The 25,505-nt window shown below is 35.1% G+C and overlaps 2 protein-coding genes across 2 annotated transcripts; one reads left to right on the forward strand and one right to left on the reverse strand.

Annotated features, from left to right (window-relative positions):
- Window positions 1-4,456: 4,456 nt before the first annotated feature.
- LOC120338978 (uncharacterized) lies at window positions 4,457-8,633 on the reverse strand. The gene is made up of 6 exons (XM_039407002.2): window positions 8,401-8,633; window positions 7,792-7,911; window positions 7,341-7,524; window positions 5,317-5,502; window positions 5,038-5,148; window positions 4,457-4,861 (listed from the first exon to the last, which is right to left on the reverse strand). Exons 1-6 carry the CDS (start codon window positions 8,556-8,558, stop codon window positions 4,652-4,654), a joined length of 969 nt encoding a protein of 322 aa, XP_039262936.2. The 5' UTR covers window positions 8,559-8,633; the 3' UTR covers window positions 4,457-4,651.
- Window positions 8,634-20,419: 11,786 nt separating this feature from the next.
- On the forward strand, window positions 20,420-25,015 carry LOC120339604 (uncharacterized). The gene is made up of 6 exons (XM_078115780.1): window positions 20,420-21,919; window positions 22,144-22,263; window positions 22,414-22,600; window positions 23,499-23,687; window positions 23,974-24,084; window positions 24,222-25,015. The coding sequence occupies exons 1-6, from the start codon at window positions 21,762-21,764 to the stop codon at window positions 24,426-24,428; spliced, it is 972 nt and encodes a 323-aa protein (XP_077971906.1). The 5' UTR covers window positions 20,420-21,761; the 3' UTR covers window positions 24,429-25,015.
- Window positions 25,016-25,505: the final 490 nt, after the last annotated feature.

Consider the following 25,505-nt stretch of genomic DNA (forward strand, 5'->3'; position numbering starts at 1 on the left):
TTTTGCTGTCCAGCCAATATTTTAATTCTGCATAATTTCATCAAAATACTTCAATTTGTTCATTTCAATCATTTTAAAATAATTGTTCCAATCACGGAATATACGACACCACATAAAAATATTTAAATAAGCGATTAATGAAAAACGTCGAAAATATTAAGCTATTTGGATACTTGTATGTTAATGTTGCGATAGTTACGGACATTTCAATATGCTTATTTGCTTCGTCATATAGTTTTCATTTACATGTCATGGATGATGACCAAGTTTCTAACAGAATCTTCATGCATGAAAATTACTTTTTCCTGCTGAAACACCATATTATATTTTTATATTCTGCAGCAAATTATGTCAGCTAATTTGACCAATCATTATGTCACTTGCAAAGTACCGATAATATCCATTTGCGTGTAATTTATTAATATTTCAAAAAAATATATATCCATATCAAGTGAACGAAATATTTGTAACGAATGAATTTATTTTAGATGGAGTATCGATGGTTCCAGCAAGTACATTGTATGGGGTAGCGGCCGGTCTTTCAGTAACGCTATTCATCGCTCTACTCGCCATAATATATCTCATTTGGAGAAAAAATCAAGATTCTGAATTTGACGATGAAGATAACGTGGTATTGTTCTTTATTACTATATGTTCAGCTTCTGGTTAGTGTACTTCAAATATAAGCATAACCTATGCCAGCTTGCTTGTTATGCCTAAAATTGAATTACAGCTGCTTGATCAATAAATAAAAAAGAATATCGGTCAGAGACCGAAGACTTATCGATCGAAAGTTAGCGGATCCCCCAAAACAGCGCTCTTACTCTATAGTGACACCTTGTGTTCATCACTAATTAATTAATAACTCGCTAATTATACGACATAATTCAAATTGATAGGCTTCTGGTCCAACATATGATGAATGCACATGCAAAATCTGGAGCAGATTCAATCTCGCTTTCGTGAGATATTGCGTGCATCGAACAGACAGACAGATAAATACCTATCAACATATTTACAGTTTAAAATCGATGGGTAAGAAATAGTTGAACAAATATCACATCATTTTATTTGTTTGATACAGTCAAAGCCGGGTAATGGAACTTCGCATGTGCATGAGAATATAGTATTTGCAGAACATGAAACTTCAAAGGAAATCGGTAATTAGACAAAAGAACATTGACATACGAACTAATATTGAATTTTGAAGTTGAATAATTTGAAACTAGCCATGAAGTATTTTCAAAAACTTCACTAGGAGACAAGATTCCAGTAACTTATGCTTCATATTTAAAGATGGTAACTATTTATAACTATTTGACATGGCTGTTTCAAATGGTCTTAGCGCAGTGCTTTATTAATATGCCCAAACACTTACCACGTTACCAGGTTACAAGATATAAGTACTCAATATATTTACAATTCTTTTTATGAGAGAATCCCTCAAATTAAAAATCGTCATCACAGATGAGAGGCCTCCACTCAAGATGACAACTTTCACCGGCTATTCTACGCTAAATGAACTTGCTCAGGAAAGGAAAAACATTAATGAGAAAACCGGAAGTAATCATTTATCTGAAGCTGATCTTCTTGGAAACAAAACTGCAGCAACAGATTTTTTTGCCCACCCAGATCCCAAATATGCAACGGGTAAAAAAAATAAAAACTAGCCCAGATGTTTTGAATAAAAATGTGCTTTGCTTAATATATATATCATATCATATCGGGCGAGTGGCCCGGACCGATTTGACTACATCCTTCCTTAGCTCTCTATTGTCCATAGCATTAGGAAGATCTGCAAAATGTAAACCAGTGTCTTCTGTAAGTAACTTTGTGTATGTCTTGACTGGTCTTCCAACTTTTGTCGTTCCATGCTTAGGGTCCCAAAGCAATACGTCGCTGACTAGCTGAATTGATCGCTGAATTGATTTAAATATATGTTCCTCTCACCGTGGCTACGTTACCTTTCACAATTTTATGTATGCAGCAACATCAGCAACATTTTTCAGTAAACTTCTGAACCTTAATCTCATAGCAGCTTCAAGTATTTAGATAAATTTATTTTTCAAACTAAGATATTTTGTTGTTGATATTCCAGTAAATAAAGAAGAAAATACTGGGCACTTCGAAGAAGAACCCTTTGATTACGACAAAATAGCTCAGTCTAATGCAGCACCTAACACTGATTTTGAAGAAGAGCTGTATACGTATGTACAATTTTCATTACAATGATACATCTCTAGTCAGACGCCTCTAATATTTTCTATTCCTACAGAGCACACAGAAATTTTAAATCGAATAAAAGTATTACCTTTCGGCGACAACAACAATCCTTAACCATTGGAGATTTAAAAGCAATTGGTCTAGCAGTTAATGAAAAAAAAGGATTTTTGCATAAAAGCAATAACAATAACGAGGAGAAAAAAAATATTATGAATACTAACAGTAACAAAAACTTAACAAACCGATCTATAGGTTCACTTCGTGTCCAATAATATCCAACACGCATTTGAAACTGAAATTTTCGCATGGATCTTTGATTCATCCATTTTTATATTATTTGCTGAATAGTTCTCACGTCAATAGAAGTGTATAGGTACCAAAACTTACTTAAATTTGCGGCTCAATATTATGAGGAATAACGAATCATCTACGTCGAAAAAACCAAGTTACAGTACGGGAGTTGTTAGCTCCAAAAACGACTTGATTATGACATGCTATCAGTTTTTAGTACTTAGTAATTTAGTTTTAGTAATCTACAAAATCTACGCACTCACATATCAAAGATAGTTATATATATTATGTACAGCAGTGGTTTTCAACCTTTTTTATATCGCGGCCCACTTTCCCGGAAAGTTTTACTTCGCAGACCCCGTTAAACCTGAGCTTAGGTAATGCCTAAAACCACTAGCATCCAGTTTTTGCCGTTCAAAAGATAATTTATGTCTTTGGAAGAATGACAAATCTTTTTCGGTATGCTCTGGGTGTGTCTGCTGCAAGTGACGCTTAAGCTTTGATGGCTTCATTGCTGAGGACAGCATAACATAAAACGCATTGCGGTTTTTCCTTGCCATCCTCTGATACTGGGGTGAACCCAGTCGTGGGATTCAGCCGGTTCGCACCGGTTCTATAGAACCGTCTCGCGGAATTTTAAGAGATCAGCAAACCGGACCGGACCTCCGGTTGAGAACCACTATAGTGCAGCATATTTTTAGGTTTCTATAAAATCGTTGCAATGTTTTTTCAGGGCCACGTCAGCTTGGGTATAGAAGATTACGAATAATAAACAAACGGTTCTTTTTTCTCACAACGTAATGTGAAGCACGCTGATGACTTTCCTCCATGACCAGATTGAAATGAAGAATACGAGAACGATAACTATACCGCGCTTTGATTAGTTCGTATTTTGGCCTCTTTCATATAGTTTTTGCTCGTTCCATTACTTATTCTTGTACGCGTAGTATACAAGTAATTATCCCATTTTAATATTTAGCAATAGCGTGCCTTTACTGAGGACATATTTTATATCGCCTACATTCAGTCCACTTAATAATATGCTTTTATTTTGCTTCAAAATATTTTTGACAAGGCACGCAGTTAACCTATATAGGTAATGTCCGCTTCACTCCATATCAATTTATAAAACAATATCTGTTTCCACCGGGATCTTCTCGAGAATGGTTTTATTTGACTTATAATTTGACAGAATTTTTAGTGCAATAATTAGCACTAATCCCTAATTTAATATAAAAGTTCCTTGCGTTTTGGAATGATTTTGTAAAGTAGGCCAGCATTAATACAATATCGAATAAGTTCATATTTCAGAATCAACTCGATTTTAAGCATGTATAATTCATACTAATAAACAATGCACCTCCACTTCTACTTACCTATAGTACAAATTTACTTTGTTTTTAAAGCATCCATGATCAATTTTTACTTGATACGATCTGTTGTTTATATGTATATTTTACGCTCGCTATCTTGTATTGTTTATTTTCATCCATCCATTCTGGAGTTTATTTGCTTCATTATGTATTTTTACATGTTATAATACTACATTCTTTGTACATGCTCGTGAGGACAGAATCTCGAAAACGAATTCATTGTTGATAGAATAATTTAATCGAGATAATTTTGATCCATGTAGATAATTCAAGTATCTATTCTATACTGTTGAATTCATGTCTCTAATTAAAGTCACTGGTTATACGAGTCTAGGTCCCAAGTGACGCCGCGTCACAGAAATTCTGATTCTAAAGTCAAGTCGCATCTGTTCCTAGTCAGTCCATATGTCCACATATCAATGGACAAGGAGCGGGGCAGTCCGTGTGTATCGTTGATTTGTTTTTAATATTTTTCAAAATTCTTCTTATAGCGTCTTACGTATGTTTAATAAAACTAAAAATCCTCTGCCTAAAATATCATTCCAATGCTACCAAAATAAAGAATTCCGTTATATCCGTCCGGCAAGTGCAATTCATTCCAACAACCCATCGCCGAAGACACAAAGACACACACTAACGTGTAACTGTTATCTCATAGGAATACTCTTTTCTACAACGCTCGTTTCCAGTTAAAACGCAAATTATCAATAGTAATGTAAAACAAAATTGTCAGCTTTTGTACAAAAACACACGATCAAAGTTGATTAATAATGAAGAGCTTTCGTCAGACGCATGTTCATGAATTCTCCAGTAGTCATGCCTTCGTATTCTGTCAGGAAATCTTTATTATTCAAATCGTCGTCAAACTCAAATGATTTAAACGGGAAGTCTTTGTTTGAGTGGCCAAAATAAACAGTTGTTTGTCTTGTCAGGCGTTGCTTGTTCGGATCAGTGGGCGGCACCACACGGTGAACCTAAAACAATAATCACGGTTATTGTTGGGTTTTAAACCAGAAAATGTTTTAGGACAAACACTAATCATATAGCCTATCCCCATACATTAAAGTACGGGTGAAAATAGGGAACTCGATGAGCTTAAAGATAAATATTTCGCTTGGTGAATAATCTTCAAATTCAATTCATAACTTACTCTTGCAGTTAGTCTTCCTCCAGTGAACTTTTGAAGAGTTTCCCCTACGTTAAGAATGATAGTTCCTGGAATAGGAGTGACGTCAGCAAATTCTCCGTTTGATTGTTTCATCTTAAATAAATTAAATATACGAGGAATTGGCTTGCTGTAGATTGATATTTAAACAATGGTAAAGTACAAACTGTTTTGTGATGTAGCCTCAACACACACATACGGTAACTTCAATATTGCGATAATTGTTTTTTAATATTTTCATTTGCGATTTCAATAATAGCCTACCTGAAGTCCACCAATATTATCTTGGAAGAGAAGAATCATAGTGCCCCAGTCCACATGAGGTGCTAATCTGAAACGATTTGCCCTCACGATGTCTTCATATACAGGTGGATAGCTGGTTACTCCCAACTGTGTTAAATTTCCTTTTTTATTCATCAAAGAGTGACAATTGCAGAAACTATCTAAGTCCTGTTCAAATCAAAAGAATAATAACTTCTAAAAATCAAACATATATAGAAAAACTCGTGATATACTACATATCTTTTGCACTACCTGAATGTCATTATAGCACATTACTGGAAAAGACTATCTGACAAACGTCGCATTAGAATCACTACCGTAAGTATAAAAGAAAGCTGGCTCCTCATCCGGTGGATATAATCGTGGTTTTGAATAAAATTAAAGTAGGAAATGTGTTCCGTTGCGTTTTGTTAGCAACTGACAGCTCAGCATACCACAAAAGAAACTATTTCGCGCAGTTCAAATTTTCCTTTTCCGTTATTGCTGGTATGGAAGTTGTTTTCTTGTTCATTCTAGGTAAGTAAATTTTTCTTTTCGACCAATGTAATTTAGCTACGAAATTCAATTCAAAACACTTCCGCGTTTCCAAATCTATGGACCTTTCCCCGACCTTTGACCCCCGGAAAACTCTTCCTATACTTCACCATTGCAAAATTTTCGGGGCTATTTCAAGAGTGCTTTTGCGAGTTGGCGCCTGTGAAATGGGTTATGTGTTTCAAACCATGATTATGATTCATAGCATACAACAATCTGTTTTTTAAAAAGTACCGTTAAAGAATTTTAGCCTAGTCTATCACAGCTATTTCTACACTAATTTTTATTACTGCAATTAAATTAAAACTCCTAGGAAGACAGGGTGACCATTGAATTATCTGATTTACATTTAAGTTTCCAAAACACAACTGAAAACTAACGAATAGTTTTCAAAAATGCGAAAACGAGGTAATGTTTACGATCACGCTTGAAAATCTGTCTGAGTGAGAAAAGTGTCTGAGCGGATGCGAAAAGGGGACATTGTTACGTCACTTTTTGCAATTTGCTGATTGGCCAATGTCACGAAGTAAACAAGGAAGTCGATGCTCGGGGAAAGGTCCATTGCGTTACTGTTGAACACAAATCTGAAATACCGGTAGGACGCCGGTGCGGCGTAATGACGTAATAGGTGTTTTTGTACCATACCTCATCCTAACGGGTACTGGTACGGAAACTGTCTATAGCCTACATATTCTATACTAATTAAAGTGATAATAAAGTAATGTTGAGGTATAATAATGAGCTTAGTTTACACAAATAATTTGCTAGACAAAATTTAAACGCGATTATCATATTGATTGGGTAAAAAATAACTAGTTGCAGTGTCGTCATTGAATGCATCGTGTGGCCTAAGTAAGTAACGTTAAAATAGCTGAATGGTCAGTCAACGGTCTGACTCCAATTTGCTGGAGTACCTTCTAACAAGTTCTAAGTAATTTAATATTTGAAGTTTTGTTCTCGCTTATGAGCAATAGTAGAATATGTTCAACAAAAAACAACCCGTTAATATCTGCAACAACTATACAGAACTCCAATCAAAAATAGTTTCCGATTTCAATACTTTTTAATATTTGTGTTATTGGAGATGAAATTTTATGTAGTGTGTTTGTAAGTCGTGACATATTAGCTCCTGCGAAAATAATTGCAGCTGCTAAATAGTCTGTGCTACCGCGTGGGTCAGCTTCAATGGGCAGCTAAATCAGGCCTAATAACGCTTAACTTTTATCAACTTTCACACTACGGCCTGTGACAACACGGAGTGAAGGTACCACAGTAATTAGACACGAAGTAGACCTATGGATCGTTTTTCTGGATTTTTTTAAACTTACACAAAATTTTACTGAAGCAACAAAAGTATCAAAAAAGCTTTGATTTGTCTTTGCATTAAAATATTGGATTATTACGATTATTTTTGAAATTTAATTTTATTTCAACCGCACATGTCTGTTCATATGAACATAGAATCTACTAACCTTAACTCGCATAGCTAGGCCAAGACTTCTTAGTATTCTCAACACAAGGAACTTGCATGACTCAGCTAATTCTTCGTACTTCTTCTTCAATGTTAAATTCGGCCATTTTGTTTCCTCGTCATCAAACGCATCGCCCGTGACACGAAATCCTTCAACAAAATCAAAGTCCTTTTTCGAATTTACCCTTGAAAAAAATCATCGTTACTCGTTAGAATAGAAAGGATATCAAATAGAATTTCACTTTTGGAGAAGCAAAATGGTAATGAAGTATCTGTGTATTCAGCTTGGTTCCCAAACAAACATTTCACCACAAAGATAAATATAATTTCCATTTATTAACTCATGATTACTGAAAGAGGATAATCTCCTAGGGTTACATTCAACATTTTGTCTGTATTCTTTTTTATCTTCATTAGTTTTGACGGATTGTCATTTATCGTTAATTACTCACTTTAAAGCTCCAACTGGATCGTAGCCGAAAGAATTCTTGCCAACGTAAGATTTCTTTTTTTCTTCAAGTGGCAACGCAAAGAAGTTTGCTGCTGCTTTATACACGCCATCAATTCTTTCTCTATCGTAGAAAAGAAAATTAAGGATATATGCCTCTGATAGAAACCACATTATGTGTCTTTAATATAAAAGCTAAACGCAATTTGTTTTGGGTAAAGATGAAAAGGTATGGGTATGTTCGATTTTTTGTTTGTCTTGACTTATCGCGTGATTATATCCTGCTTCACATCGATGTTGGATTTGGCTTAACCTAACCAAATTCAATCTGATATGGATATAGTTGTACATAAAACACTTCAATTGACGACACATGGTAAATTATAAAAGAAACGCTGAGCGCCATAAAAAGAGGTCTCTTTCATCCGTTTTGTATTCAGTAAGGTGATATTTTCAAATTATTGCTTTTTGCCCGTTCCAAGTTTTGTACTTAAATTTTTATTTATTTTTTTTGTGTGTGGAAACACAAATAGTCGGCTATTTCTGAAAATTCGTTTATTCTGATTCACTTCAAAACAAAAGCTATTAATGAAATAATAACACAAATGCTCACTGCGTAATTCCATGGTTTTTCAAGTATACAAAACCACTTGATGTGAATCCTTCATAAAGATTTTTGCCTGTTACCATACGCATTTCATCGTTGATTTCATCCTCATTTTTATTCAGACTACACTTTGAAAAATCGATTACAGGAGCAATGGTCGACATTGTAAATTTCTATCAACTTAATCCGAGCATATCGCAGACGGAGTATTTACACCCATCCTTTTTTCGTTGTCCATCCGGTTATGTTATTTAGAATATAAAGGAAAAGGGCAGTCTGACACATACATCGATTAAGGTATAGACAAATCTGAGTGATTTATATATGTTGATTGATTGAATCGATCGATTGTGATTCACGAACATTCTGTGATTGTATATTACGTGAAACTTATTGAAGGAAATAAATGAGAAGTTGAACTATATCGTGACCAAGACAACATTGATTGAACACGTACAAACTCAGCGCCTTTGAGATTCGTCTATATATATAATGATAGGAACGGAACCATCCATCAATTTACTTTTAGATTAAAAAACGTTTGCTTAGTTTGCGTATAACCGGAAAACTTGTATTTAGATCACGATAGGACGTGATCTAAATGTCGGCGTACTAACAGCACTTTGGTTACCTGAAAACTGATGATAACTGCAAATATAAAATTGCAGTACTACTGATTGAATTAATTCATATATAATATTCAAAAAAATATATTCCTCTTAAATTATTATATCCAAACTTTGGAAATAGATTATGTATATTTTCACTTGTTCGAATAATAAATGAGAAACTACTTCCTCAATTTTACATTTCATTACATTTATTCCTATTAGCTATTAGTTTGACGGAAACTGGGAAAATCCAGTTGATGTTATTAAAACCATCTTCCAGCTGGTTAGCTCATATGAGATAAAATTTATATTTACGTTAGAGATGGGTAACCTACTGTTAATATCGCTCTCAGCTATTTATTGATGTAATGCCCTGATATGAGAGAAGCATTAAAACCTTCCAGCCGTGACGCAAAGTGCGAATCGTGTAAATAGCGTGGATTTCAAAATCGCCTGTCAGATGTCTGAAAAATGTCGACCGACTCAGACAAGAAATCAATAACATTAACTCCTTTATAATGACTTATTATTGGTTTAGCATGTATTTTCAGTCATACATACCATCCCTGGCGCTGTGTTGTTTTGATAAATATGATTTCGACTGCACCATAGTTGGCAGAGGTATGGGGATTTTTTGTATGTGAAAAAAACGTAAAATTAATGGTAATTTTCACGCGTAACTGTGCGTATTGGATTGTCGTTCTACGCGCATTTCCGTCGAAAAAAGTAAAAATTTTTGCATTGGGGGTGGTCTGTGCAGTAATAATTAGAGCTGTGACGTCATCAAAATCGTCAATTGAAGCGTTGAACATGATAATTCTGTAAATACAGTTGCGAATTTCAGAGTAACCATTTATGCTATAATAGTAAAACTTGACGAAAACGTTAAAATAAAAATTAATTAATTAGGAATTAATTATTAACCCTCTACTGTACACAGAATATCTCAAGGTCCAATTTTTTTTTTAGAAATTTTTTCGCATAATTTTTTTTTCGGAGGAGTGTGTTTTAAAGATATATTGCTGAATAGAACTCTAGCACACGCTTTTAAAAAGCCATGAGTGAAGCTTTAGGGCTAAATGGTTAACAAAAATTTTTTTTTTTAAAAATACGCATGTAAAATGGCATGGGGTGAGTTTGCCAAGAGGGTTTAAATGCTATTCCATATAACTTCTAATCTGCTTCGGTGTTCAGATACGCACCGGGAATAATAATATCAATGTTGCGTGTCGTCGCATGCATTTATAACTTCTACACAAAACTCGTTCTAAAGCCATTTTTTCGTCGTTTTTATGACATTATTAATTATTATATATAGTCGCATATAGAAATGAAAGAAATCAACTGAATTTATCCGAAAAACTAAACTAAATAACTAAATAAAAATGATAATAATTACAATAGTCATATAAAAGTTCAATTCATATTGAACATTTTAAACCAGGGGTCGGCAAACTACGGCCCGCGGGCCAGATACGGCCCGCGACGCTTCACTTATTATATTAACAAAACAACTGTATTGACGAATATATTCTTTACAAAACAGAATTTGTTTTGGGACACCTAATTATATTATAACCTAACAAGTATATGATTCACAATCACTCGTTCAATGAGCCTATAAATTGATTATAATTAGACAAATGGCAACAGAACGTAAAAAGTCGATGCTGAGTACAAATGGTTTAATGGCGCAGAAAATATTCAAATGATTAGTCTTGGCGCGCTGCTTGAAATTTAACTGAGATCTGTGTGAAAAAATGTGATTCATTGGCCATTTTCTCGGTTTTTAACTTTCTAAAAATATGTGCGGCCCGCCAATGACTTGCAACCTTTAATTTTGGCCCGCGAACGACAAAAGTTTGCCGACCCCTGTTTTAAACAATAAAAACTTCGTAGCCAACTTCAATTACGAGCGGCGAAGGATACAGTATCGCCATGTCTATGCGGAGAAAAATATTTTAGACTAAGCCTTACTAATTTAGAATTTTACAAGTAGAATTTTTGTAACTTCGGAACGTTTTTTTCTAATATTTTCGCATAAAATGGCATTTATGACGAAAAACGCTGAAAATTCAGAAATATAAAAAAAAATGGAGTTTTATATTTTATTAGCACATAATGTGAGTATGGATAAGCTACTCAGGGACAAACAATGCCGAATGTCTCATTGAATATATATCATAAAATGACAACTCGAATACTCTTTTGGATAAAATAAACCTGTTAGTTTTAGAGTTGTATCGACACCACTTTTGTCGCCGATACCGATCCGAAACCAACGTTTGGATACTTTGTTCGACTAATGGTCGTTTCCAAATCACGAACTCACGCGTATATTTTTCTAAGTTGGAAACTGCAGAGATGAAACTTCTTTCGCTCAGCAATTTTGTGCGTCAACATATCAATGCTGCGTGTCGTCGCATGTATTTAGAAGTTCGTTCTAAAGTCTGAAGTCATTTTTTTGTAGTTTTTATGACATTTCAATGTGTAGACACATATAACAACTAAACCAACCATACTAAATTTATTCGAAACAAACTACTTCAACTAAATAAAAATGATTGCAATAGTCATATGAAAGTAGGGTCCGAAAGACTTAAATATCAAATTTAAATTAACATTTTAAACAATTAAAATGTTAGCCCACCTCTATCACGAGCAAAAAAGGATACAGGATAGTCATGTATATACAAAGAAAATAAGAGACCCTGAAAATATAAATGAAACTCCCCTGTTTATTCCACGCTGTTTTATTTGCTAACACAGCCTTTCATTAGTTATATAAGTAAAATTTAGGCGAAATTACATATAGATGAAGTATAATCTAAGGAGGGCTAAAACAATATTTAGTCCCAAACGAATTATTTTTGACATAAAAGTGACGAATTTTTCATGGGTAGCAAGGATATATATTAATTTTACTAAACTATAAGAGACAAAGGTTTCAAAATTAAATGAGTGGAGTTGATATATACAGCCAAAAATATACATATACAGCAAATCCCATATACGGCAGATGGTATATTCATATACAATCAATTTAGTATTTGTGAATAACTTTACAAATGATGTAATTACACAGCCAAATGATGTAATATTCATTCATGATTGTTTTGTTTGATATTAGAGGGTTGCCTTTTTAATATATAGCACAACATCGCGGGAGTTGTACCATTTTTACATTTTGTAAGTGTGTGGTTGTGTTCTTTTGTTCAAAATAAAATACTTTTTTTTCAAAATAAGCATATTAGTCTGGCAGAATCGGGAATATTGTTTTGGGACATAAAGTTTTTTTTATTGTTTAGATATAATGTAGATGACATATATAATGATGTCATCATAACCTAGGTGAGTGTGGACTGTGGAGTATGGTAAACATACAATGTTCAGGTTGTGCGTCATCTTGGTACGAATACTTCAGGAGCGCCTTTTTGTTAAAAACAATTATTTCATAACTACATGGTTTAGTTTTACATACATAGTAACATTGAATATCCTTACAATGTCAGAAATTCAATTTTAGTAGAATAAATGGTAGTTTATTTCACTAATACAAGCCAAGATCCATCGACAGCAACTAGCCACTTTCTTTTGCGCTATTCAAACTACATTTGCGTTGGCGCGCGCATTTCGTTTTCCTAGTTTAAGCTTAGGGACTTGGAAATATTTTATTAGTTGAATTGGATTGGAATATTTGACCTCGTCTTTCACTCCGAACAAGGCCATGTAAAACCATCCACTGGTATCTAACGATGTGTAACATGTTTTCTTTTGGAAGAACCGGAACCTTTCAGTGCTGCAATGACTTTGGCAAAATTTATATATCCTTGTGGAGATAGAAGGTATGCGTATGCGAAACCGAGATGTGCACCTGTTATGCTAACATAGTTTATTAAAAACATTTAGAATGCTAGTACATCACACACATTTTCCTGCGTGCTTCGGTTGTTTGTAGTAACGCGCACATTTTTGCGCACATGCATCAAATTCCACTTGATTATTGAGCTATAGGTCTGACGAGCTTTTGTGTATGATTTCATTCCATAGAATTGTATGCTGTTCTAAAGAATACTATTTTCAGCTTTTTCATTCATTCAAACCGCGTGTTGAAAGTAAGTTTTGTAAAATTGCGTGTTGGTTTTCAACATCCTTAAAAATCGGTGATGCCAGGAAATCTTTAATACGAAAAGATCAGTAACATCTGCAATAAAAACAGCAGTACCCACTCAAATGACAGCTGGGGGATGGATACTCCTAGTATCTGCTCCATCGCGTGCCTCTCATACAGTCTTACCAGTTTACATGAGTGCCAATTGGTATCTAAGCTCAGCCAGACACAAAAAGTCTCGGACTGCAGTTGGCGTGACGAAATGTTTTTAAATATATTTTCTACAATAAGATTATTTGATTGCATACTACTGGAAGTTCCGCCCTATATGTCTTTTCCCATTGCACTATTCCTTTACTGATATTCGATAATATGACGCTCATCTGACATAGTTCTTAAAGTGTGTAGATAGGTATGATCTTTTCCACGCTGTTCAGATGGGAATGCGCGAATATATATAAGAATTGCTAATATTGGTTTGCAATGCGATGAAATCCCATCTTGGCATTTTTGCCTCTCGCAATTGCTGCGTATACTTATCGGCGAAGTTCTGTGGCGTGGTTATCGAATGGAAAAAAACCATGGGAGTAATTTTTCTACCTCCTTACTACTATCAAACCTTGACATTTTGTGAAAACTTTTTTCCATGCAACCTTTTTTAAAACATCCCCAACAACCACAATTAATTCTGTTATTAAACTTCCGAAACAAACACATAAAATCATCAACAGATGCATATCACCAAGTAGATATTGCTGAATTGATCTTTATTTTACCATTTTTCATGTAATTCTTTTTGGTAAACCTGTTATCTATCGTAAATACAGCACATTTGACAATGTTGTAGTGTGACTGTTTTGGCCTCACATTTTTGATATTTGTAGTTAGAGCTCTTAGGGCTCTGTCAAACAAAGTTACATACATAATATTTGTTGTAAATTGCAAAACATGATCATGTTGTTGGAATAACTTGGCATTTTACCACCCGTATATCATTCATTGTTGAGAATATTAATGAAATCATGAAATTTAAAAATCCGTTTTCGTGAATTTTTTGTTGTAGCTGAATTCCAGGGACAGCATGACAACAGGCAAGAGAAGCACGGTCGCCTCTTTTAGTTTATGACAGGGTTTCTTAAAAGGGGACCCCGTCCTCCTTGGAGGCCGCTGATCGGTTATCTGGGAGCACGAACAAACAGATGGAAATGCGAATATATAAAAACAATGTATTTTTAGAGAAGAGAAGAAGCAAAAGTGTTGAGAGTCTTCGGTAGTTTGAAAAGCATTGGCATGGAACATAAGAATGAACTACATTCTTTCCCAGGGAAATACTATAAAATGTAGCAATTTTCTCATTCTTGTTCTCGTGATATCATTATCTTTCACTGCGTCGTCGTGATCATCCCGCTGCATAACAATTCCCGCTAGCAAATAATTGACTGTTCTCCACCGGGTGTATATCCACTTGAACCACTGGCGACTGCATTAGCAGGCTTGTTAATTGCAACAATAGAGGGTATTTTGAAATAGTACTCTTTATTTTACGCGTACGTTTCAACAGTATTTCTCTCTATATGGGTCGCGACCCAAAGCTGGGTTCAACAAATATATAAAAGTTATTGATTGTATTTCCTAGTAAATTTGGTGCTTCCGTAGTTTGTGCACCAAGATTGCGCACAACCTGAACAAAGTATTGTAACAGGTTATGGTTCCGGTTGTGCGTCATTATGATGCACAGGTTTGACGAAAAACACTAATACAAATATCGAGCCGTAAAAAAATTGCTCAAGGCTGCAAACTCCACACCCATGTAGAAATGATTGGCAATGACCCCAAGATGAATAATCGCAAATAAAAAAACTTTATGTCTGAAATTAAACTTGGGCCAAAAAGGTCCCCTTATCTGCCTGACTATATATAGCAGGGCTGGCCAACCTGCTTTCGACCACGATCGACTAAAATCTTCAAAATAGATCGCGATCGACTTATCGGTAATAAGGTCCTACACAAAAACGAATGGGCACTGAATGTGCGGATAACTGCACACACGCATACAAATATTTGAAAAATCGACAAAATATTTGTATTTTTTAAGTTCCATTAAAGTTGTTGATTTGAATATTTAATTGTGCCCGGAGTAAATGTTTCATTATTTATTTAAGATTTATTTAAATCATACAATTAAGATAAAGGACGCCTGATTTTTAGTCGTAAGTGTTGAAAATTCTTCAAGAAACCTTGTCAAGTATTATCCAAACAGCGAAGAATAAATATTCTCAAACCATGAATGTTACATGACGGCTCAAACTTCAGTATTTAGTTTACAATTTCATCCAAACGCGATTCTTCGCTTGCTTAGAATTAGAACAAATTGTGCATTTTGATGCCACTGCTACCATTACGAATAAAATGTATCACACTACTCTTGGAGTGAGACAATAACTTTCGCATACTGCGGAAGTTATTGTGGGATCGTTTGTCAGTCTAGAGCAGGGGTTCTCAACCTGGGGTTTGCGAACCCCCAGGGGTTCACGAGAAGATTTCTAGGGGTACTTGGATGACAGTCGAGTTTTTGTATGTTGCTGTTTTTTATCTTTTATTACTACCATGAGAAAATGCGTGCCGATTGAAACTAGACGCCAATCGAAACATAGATTTTCCCAGATCTTACGTTGTTGTGATTGTGACGCATCAATGTGAAATTCAAGGCTTTGCGTACAAACTGTGAAATCTAAGACAGCGTGCTGCGAGCATTGGAGAAGTGATTATGCTTATTGCAAATTTTTATGTGTTTATTTTACATTCGAGTAGAAGATGCCCCAGGCCCAGAATACATGCAACTTGTATTTATCCAGTCAAAAACAGAACTGAAATGCTTGATTCAAAGAAATAGAAAACTTGAATTCTACAGTCAGTATATCGATGGAGATAAGTTTCCCATCCTGAGACGCATCATTGACATGTGATGCGTATTGCGGCGGCATAGGAACAACATATTTGTGCAAATCTTTTCTAAATTGAAAATTATGAAGTCGAAGAACAAGAGTAAGCTGATGAATGACAACAATACAACCAGATACGTTGTGCGGTATCAAAACTACCTGTTGATATTAAACAGTTGCGCAATGACATACAAAAACAAGTTTCGCACTATTTGGGAAAATATTGCTGACGTTTTTCATTTTTTTTGCCAATGTATATTATTGCTTAAAAATTTTGCGTAAAAGTTGAACTTCATGGTTTATGGTCCTTGTGTGCATGTTGTGTTCAGAAATCCGCAAAAGTGTTATGCAATCCAGGCGTTCGATGGTATTTTAAGTTTGGTAAAAACGTTTGCGGCCCGCAATAAATTTCCTCACATGAAAGTGACCCGCGACACTAAAAAGGGTTGGACATGCCTGAACTAGACGTTTTAATTTAGTTACATCTGGTCAATAAATTGGTGTTACAACAAATTGTTAGTCAGTATATCACAACTTTGTTTCGTGTCTGATTACCGGGGGTTCGCGCTGATTGTTTCGTGACTCAGGGGGTACTTGACAGAAAAAAGGTTGAGAACACCTGGTCTCTAGACACGCGATAGGATAGAATAGGATTTGCACATTTATTCCGGGGGAGAGGAAAGCCGATATAACGGCTTAACCATATGGCGAACAACGGCCTCTCGTCCGGTTACCATTCCATGTCGGGTGTGGGATTAGTTAGTTTTTTGTTTTCGGAAGCATGGACTTGATGGTGAAGGAAACCGACCGACGAGGAATCCTCTCGCACATAACCATCCCTGCATGGGATTCGAACCTGCAAACCCACGCAGAGTAATCAGAGGTGCGGTGGCGAGCGGATTCCTAACGCTTAGCACGATGAGCCACACCGCCGCGCCACGATATTCGGCACTTCATTTTTAAACCTTGACAGCGGATAAACTTGCATTTGTTACGTGATAATATGCTTTATCGAGCTTGCTCAGACTCAAATACTGTATGTGTGTATTGAATTTTGCGCATGTAAAGTACTGTATTCTTCCTGTTGCAAAACAAACAGCTGGTTCGAGACAATTTTGGGGAGTATTTCAATAAAATTCATTCAACATCAGACGCGATCGACTGCTCGAGACGTGACGATCGACCGGTCGATAGCGATCAACGTGTTGGCCACCCCTGATATATAGTATTAAATTGCTATGACCAAAGCATCATTCAATAGTTGAGGCAACATGTCATGTGTGCGTGAAGTTACCTATGGATTTAGAAAAGCAACAACAAGGCCGTCTTTCAATTCTTGGTTATATTGATGAACAGAGTATCAAACAATGATTATTTGCTTCAAAAAAACAACCATTCCAATAATTTTCATTTATTTCGTACATACATTGAATACATTTTATTTACATTGCACCGCCATGGTAGTTTCATGAGAATAGCTGTGCGGCTACACTGTCGAGATGTATCAAATCCACGTGTCCGTGCACATTGTTCGCATCTCCCACGCGATTGCTTCTAAACTTGGGGATAATGAAATTCCAAATTTAACTTGACTAACAATTCATAGCTAAAACAATATTATTATCACAACATGAAAAGACAAGAGAGCTATGCTCAAATATATGGACACGTCTAACTCATAAATGTAGTAACACAAGTGATCCGAGTCACACTATACTATAACATCAGTTACCGGTACCGCGCAGATCATCGTTCCCCACAAACAAATCTTAGCGAAGCGAGAATTACGTTGGCTTTTCAGCTGTCCTCGCGGAATCGCCACAAGGAATCGCCATCGCTGTTTTTATTCTGATCACATCTTCGCACTCAAAAAACGAATCTCTTAAAGTTCACAGAAATTTTTGAAATAAATAACAGTAATAGCCTTTTGGCAAAAAAATCAATCTTCAACTACTGAAATTTTCAAAGCAATTGGTCCAGTATTCGAAGAGAAAAGCGATTTCATCATGACGAAAGAGAAGAATAATAACAACAACAACAACATAATATTGAAACGATCGTTATGTACACTGACGTTTTCAAAAACAATAAACTTCAACATAATGTTCATATGTACAAATGTGTTATTTATCTCCAGTATAGCATGGTAAAAGATGGTTTAATAGTGCTTTTAGACGTTTAATATTTCAGACAAAACCTTACTAATTTAATCCAAGTAATATTTTTGTAACTTTAGCAAGTTTTACCTAATATTTTCGCATAAAATGACTTTTATGATAAAGAAGATTGAATACGCCAGAAATAAAAAAAAATAAAGTTTTATAGAAAATTCGCACTTAATGTGATTATAGGTGAGCTACTCAGTGACAAATAGTGCCAAAAGTCTCATTGAAATATCATAAAATGACAATTCGAATGCTCTTTTGCATAAAATGAACCTGATAGTTCTAGAGATGGACCGATACCACATTTGTCGCCAATACCAACGAATATAATAAGAAATTGATGTTTGTGTGATGTATTAATTGAATCGGATGCATTGACGCTAGTAATCCCGGTGTTCAATTGGGAAACTCATAGGGTTTGGCTACTAATGCTGGTAAAATAAATAAATATTTACTCATCCAACCAAACTGATTCATTGATCAGTAATCAATAATTTATTTCTTCACCGTGCTGAAAGTACGAACTATAGATACTCAAATTTAATGAAATTTAAAAAAAATCGCATTCCAGAGTGAAAGAAGACGTCGAGAACCAATACTGGTTATCGAGCGGCGGCACACTTGGGGAAGGGTGTCTCCAAAATGTCGTGTCCCACTTTCCCCACATGTCCCACTTGTACCACGTGTCCAACCATGTAATATTAAAAATATCAATATAAAAATTTGGCAGAGGCAAAACCCAAATTAGTTGAGCTAGTTTGACTGATAAATAGCTAAAAACAGGTCTGAATTCTGTTTCCGTTTCTACTCGCGGGGATGGGGACGAGCATGGCTCAGAATTAAAGAGGCAAATACCGCGGACATAATCCCTCCACGCGAAAAATAATGTCAACATCTTTATTCTAAATTATTTTTCACAACATTATGGATCACACCAAGAAGCTAAATATATTGAAAATATCTGTGTACATATAGCCAATACAAACAACGATACCGAAAAAATTGCCGATATTACTGTTAACCAATATCGACACATAGTTAGTCCATGTGAGTAAAATCATGCGTTACTCCATAACCTGGTTTGGAAAGTTGACTTTTATATGAGTTGTTTTGCAAACCTCGCGAGCCGCCAAAATATTTATGTAGACAACAATCCGGACGTAAAATATGTATATATTTAGTAGTGTGTCCTCGTTTATCTAAAATCATAATGATCTCATTCACATAACATTGTTTAGCGCAGTGAACAGTCTATACGCGTACGTGACACATTGCAATAATGTTGCAAATGATTAACTCGCCCTCGAGACCCGGCAAAAATACCAATGGAAACGTTTGTGAGTCAATATTCATTGGCGTTTTAATATTTTCAGAAATTAAATTTTAAAATATTAAAATAAATTCTTTAACGATTTGGTTTCTGTCGTGCAAGAAAATTTTCCCATGGATTGATATTCCAACTCAGGAAGTGGGTTTTTTTTCATCTGCTGACAGGAAGTATGCCGAAGATCTTATGGTTTTGGATCTGCTTTCTAAATCGGTGGGAATTATCACTCTGTGAACATCACGATAAAGACAGAAAAAACTCATGCATGGTTGGTGAATATTACCAGGCATAACTAGATTTAAACTGGGACTTCAGAGTACATATTCATTACCACGCCCGACCATAAGTTATCACATGTGGTCAAATACATTACTATTTCATCATATTGTGGGAGTAATTCCCAAACCGGGGCTAATTAGTCTACTCACAAGGTGGTAATTTGACAATTTTCTGAGGCTTATTCAGAGACGTTCACTGTAGAAAGTGTGCATTGTCACTGTGTTGAGTCACGCAGTCAAAGACATAATACCAATTTTTCGCCGTGCAGATTCTAAGCTGAAAGACTACAATATGAATATCATCCCATCCTTTCTAATAAGGCATCAAAAATTTGGATTCGATGTCCTTTAACTTATTGCTATGGAGTTGATTCTCTACAATGACAGCCATTGAAGGACGATGACGATGAGAATCAGATAGGATGTTGAAGTCACGGGTTACACGGAAACACAACAAAGCGTAATTTTGCTTACATCATGACTTTTTCCTATTATATATATATATATATAACTAATCTTTGGATTTTTGATAACAATCGAATGCTATCGTCTCCATATACAATTATCATCATCAGCACTTCTCACCTACCTTGATATATACCGTATCCTTCCAAATAGGCAGAACTAGAGGTTGAAAATTTCCTCTGTCCCAACTTGTAGCAGAGATAATTCCTATAAATCAGAATCGTCAACAGTCAGTCCACATATTGTAAAATCAACTATAGGAAACTCCACATCACTTCTTTATCTGCGTTATTTACCATCCAGATCCTAGAACAAAAATGAAAGATTGCATACATCTACTACACAAGGATAGACTAAATATTAACAAAATGAGGTTAATTACATATACATGCCGTGTATTAACTTTATTATCCAAATTTTATATACGGGCATTCGACGATTAACGTAATTAATCTTTGATAATAACCCAAATCTAGTTCAAAACAGAGAGTAAAAATATTAGTTAGACGAACATGGATATTAGTAATACAAATCGCCAGTCGAGGCTTCCATTAATCAGTCATCACATTCACATGGTTTCATTTCATTTTAAATTCTCATTCGACCCTGTGCTGTGATGCTCGTGTTAGGATATAGCGGAGCTCACTTAATCAATTTTTCAGTAATTTTGGCTCAACGTGTATTATGTGATAAATTGGTGCGCTTGGGTGCCATCAATCACAAACTGGTAGTTTTCTGTCTTACGTTGACGCAGTCTACGAAGTCAGCCTCAGGTAAATAGTTAGATCAGGGGTTCCAAGGCTTCTTTCAGGACGACTCCAAAAACAACTTTTAAGTGATGTCACAATAAGCACCTACATTATTTATAGCATAAGCATAGAGCGATGCCTATGGACCTGTTTTACAGTAAGCCATGCTACAAACTGCTAAATTTAACATGGTTTGTCAAATCCTAGATGATTTGTACATCCATCCTCTACCATACCTCAGCGACCCCACCGACCCCATGACCTGTTTGCGACCCTATCTATTTACCACTCCGACCCAATTTGGGGTCGCGACCTCTGGTTTGGGAACCCCTGAGTTAGATATATTAACAAACCGCAAAGCTGTTTACCTCGCTTCACAGTCACATTACTGTTGTCTGACGAAAACAGATTCTCTCCTGGCTAACGTTTCTGATCACATATTTAATCAGGTCAATAGAATCAAAAGCTGTATCAGTTGGTTGGTAGTATCGCGAGCATGCATATGGTGTTTTGCTATCCAATAATTTATTTACTTCTTTAATCTTATATTATTTTATTCACGTTTTATTTTTATATGAGGGTTCATTTCCCTCTCTCGCGACACGACTTGTATTTATACAATATTATTACTTTCATATGCATGTGGTTTTTATGTAGTGAGACCAAACTTTATTTGATTTCTGGAGAGTAGGCCATAAATGTCAGGTTCATAAACAATTATGACAGATGAAATTCCAATAGTTGATCTATCAAAATGTGGACTTCAGGTTGATGATGCAGAAATATGTGATGAAACCATACATGATGTGGGGAAGATCTTATACCGCGCATTCACGACATCCGGATTCGTCTACTTGTCAAATCACGGATTACCAAGGTAAAGATGAATATATATTTTATTTAATCACTCCATATATAAGGTCCTCTGTCTATCACCCGTTCTATCTGAATCTTAAAAAACGTATTAGGCTTTTTTATCTATCGTATTATCTGAGATGTGACATTGCCGAATTGTGAAAACTAGAAAAGCCGAGACATTAAATGAAACCGTGCGATTGTAAATGGATAAAGCAGTGTTTCCAACTTTGTGTTTATGTCTAGTGAATCGATTGATGGAGTAAACAAAGTCGCAGAAGAATTTTACTCACTTCCTCTAGAAGAGAAAAGAAAATTTTACCTTAAAAAATTAGAATTTGGATATGATCCAGTCGGAAGCGGAAAGTAAGCATTGGCAATTCGCCATTTGGTGAAGTTCTCAAAATATACATGTTGTGGTGCATTAACTAATCGTTAACAAAATTTTTGTTTGATGAACAAAATAGCTGGAGTTCGAATATTTGATATTAACGATTTTCATCTATTTTTCAACATGGCTAACCCAAAACGAGAGTTCGATTACTACGAAGGATTTCGTATCGCTGGTTCCGCCATGGAAGACGAAAGTACACCCTGGCCCAATGTTCCAAAGTTTAAAGAAAAGCTTTTAGCATTAGCTGATATATGTAAAATACTCGAGATGAGACTGTTAAGAGCTCTCGGAAGTGCAATGCGATTAAAAGTAAGTTCGTTCATCACGCTAGACTTCGCAGAAATACAGTATTAAGATAATAATACGTTTCTAAACTTGCTGTGTTTCCCCGAAAATGAGAGCTACCCTGAAAATAAGACCTAATCAATAAAACGAATGTTTTTTTTGCAGAGTCGTTAAAAGAAATCTCTCCTATACGTTTTAAATGATTAATCTGAAACCTGTGCGAGAGGAGAAGGTTCAATGACCTGAGATAGGGTTATTTATAATTAAATGGATATTGCTTTTCATATTTTGTATATTTAAAAATCTCGTAATTCTCTACTTTGTAATTTTGTTTTTATTAAATGAAAATATAAGGCATTCTCCGAAAATAAGCCCTAGTGTTGTTTTTTGAAAGAAAATTCAAAAAAAAAGGGGTTTTATTTTCGGGGAAACATGGTAGTCACTGTAAACAAAGAACTGCACTGTCACTGTAAAAGTCCAACTTTCCTGTTTTTTTTATAATACAAAAATAAAAAATTTGAAAGATACCACTTTCATAAGTAACCGACCTCCCACTAGCGTAAGTCATCAGAATTGTCTGAATATATTTCCCAACCTCCTCTGAGATGAATATGAATGGTTAGGAGAGGAAATCTTACTTTATATTTGCGTGTAGTATTATTATTATTAGTTTCTACCTATTTGGTATTATTGTAATGCATATGTATATATATATGCATGATTTATAAACTATTCAAAATGTACAAAAACCAGAGTATAAGTTGCACATATCGCAAGAAAGAATGCGTCAATAAGGGTTGGGAACATCTAGTCTAATATTTTAATAGATTGATCTAATTTAATGTGATCATACCGCCAGTATGGGCACGGCAGTTTAACTATATAAATTAAACCACTTTTGATTTCAAAATATTTTTTACAGGATCCTGAATATTTTTGTAAATGCCATTCGCTGATGAATAAAAAGGGAAATATGACAATGATAAAAATTGTGAGTTATCCGCCAGTTCCCACCGATGATACTCTAAAAGAAAACCAATTCCGTATAGCTGACCATACAGACCATACAACATTGATTCTGTTATTCCAGGATCAAAATGGAGGATTACAAGTGAGCGTAGATTCGTAATATTGTTTGCAAATTGTTTAAATGGACCGTAGAAATTTACTGTTAATCAGTTATTAGTCTCTTGCGAGACAATGCCAGTATCCAAAATGCAATCGACATTCAAGATTGCTGGTGACAACGAAGTGGGGTCCGTAAACCACGCAGCCTGGAGAAAATTTGACGAAATCGATTTGATAAATATATATCACTATTTATTGAGTTTAAGTTACATCAACTATATTAATCCAGATAATTGAGTAACGTTGTACATGATCAATGTTCATTTTAGGTAATGAATGAGAAAGGAGAATTTACTGATGTTACACCCATACCAGGAACAATAATCGTAAATCCTGGCGAAACGATGCAGAAATGGAGTGGAGGAAGACTACGTGCAACGGTATTTACGTATTACTAAATTATTTGTATATGTCATATTATATTAAACTATAAAGCCACTTCATTGTAAGGAAGTATTGATAAATGATGTTTTTCAATATTCTAAAGAATCTAAAAAGTCGCTTTCTGTTAATTCAGCGTCATCGTGTAATGCCACCTCGCGATCAAAGTAACAGGATGAATACACGAAGATCAATCGTGTATTTTGGCCAAGCTGATGATAACGCTTTGATGGAGGAATTCGAGTATGAAGATGGGTTTGGTCACAAAACATCTAATGATGAAACCGACAAGATTACAGTAAAGGAATACACAGATAGGCGTTTCATGGAAGTATTCCCGTAATGGTGATAAAAAGATTATGACTCACAATCTTTATTTTGATCAAAATCGAACATAAGTATAAAATAGCTAGAGATTACAGCATGGAAAATATGTGAAAATAGCTCATCTGTAGTGAATCTGTGAATAATTTCCGAATAGTGATCTGATCTAATCTATCAAGCAACTCGTCTCAGGAGACCTTTTTACTTCTATGATCATCAGTATATCTATCTACTCGATGTTTTTACTTTTAGAATTTGCATTTTTCAAAATTTTATCTTGTAATCAGCACGTAAATTGTGATTAAAACAGCCATGCAGATGCTAAAATCTGTTGGTGAAAATGTATTGGTGCAAATGTCCGTGAGTGCAAAAGTATACAAGTGCAAATGTACGCGGGTGCAAACGTGCTGTCACCTACAGCAACTTTTATATGTTGTAAATCCAATTATAGGTTATGTTCAATTTTCCTCGTCTCTCAGTGGTATTGTGATAAAACGAATATATTCAGAATCACATGTGCATTTTAATTAACCGATAATATTATTTCCGATTCTCAAAAAAATTTGCAATGCCATCACATGATTATTACAAAATAAAAGTCTCAACACCTGATTACTGTATAGCTGCCCACAGTTTTACTGTCAGCATCCAAGTATTATTACTAAAGTAAACAATAACGAAAGTATAAACATGCTAAACTGTCAAATAGTTATCAATTCATCATATTTGCACTTGAACCACATGCAGATATGTCTGCCTGTAGGGTAATTCTGCTTTTGTCAACAGTTGGCATTGCGATGAACGGTATAAAAAAGTATTAGAGGCACACAAGTTTATTTTCGAAACTTTACTTGAGATTTTCAAGTATGAATCAGCATTAGAATACAGACTTCCAGTTTTAATTTGCTATTCAGTGTTGAACTCATATCAGAATGATGATTTTTGGAATTCGAGTTGATACATATAATTAGGTGTTTCACTACAGGCACAGGGCCGCACAGCTGATTCATTTTAGGCGAAGTTGGTTTGTTTTAATTATGTAATTGCATATGCAAGAACTGTTAGGATTATCTATTGATGATCCGATGATTTCTTC

Source organism: Styela clava, chromosome 9, assembly GCF_964204865.1.
Source record: "Styela clava chromosome 9, kaStyClav1.hap1.2, whole genome shotgun sequence".
Classification (NCBI taxonomy): Eukaryota; Metazoa; Chordata; class Ascidiacea; order Stolidobranchia; family Styelidae; genus Styela; species Styela clava.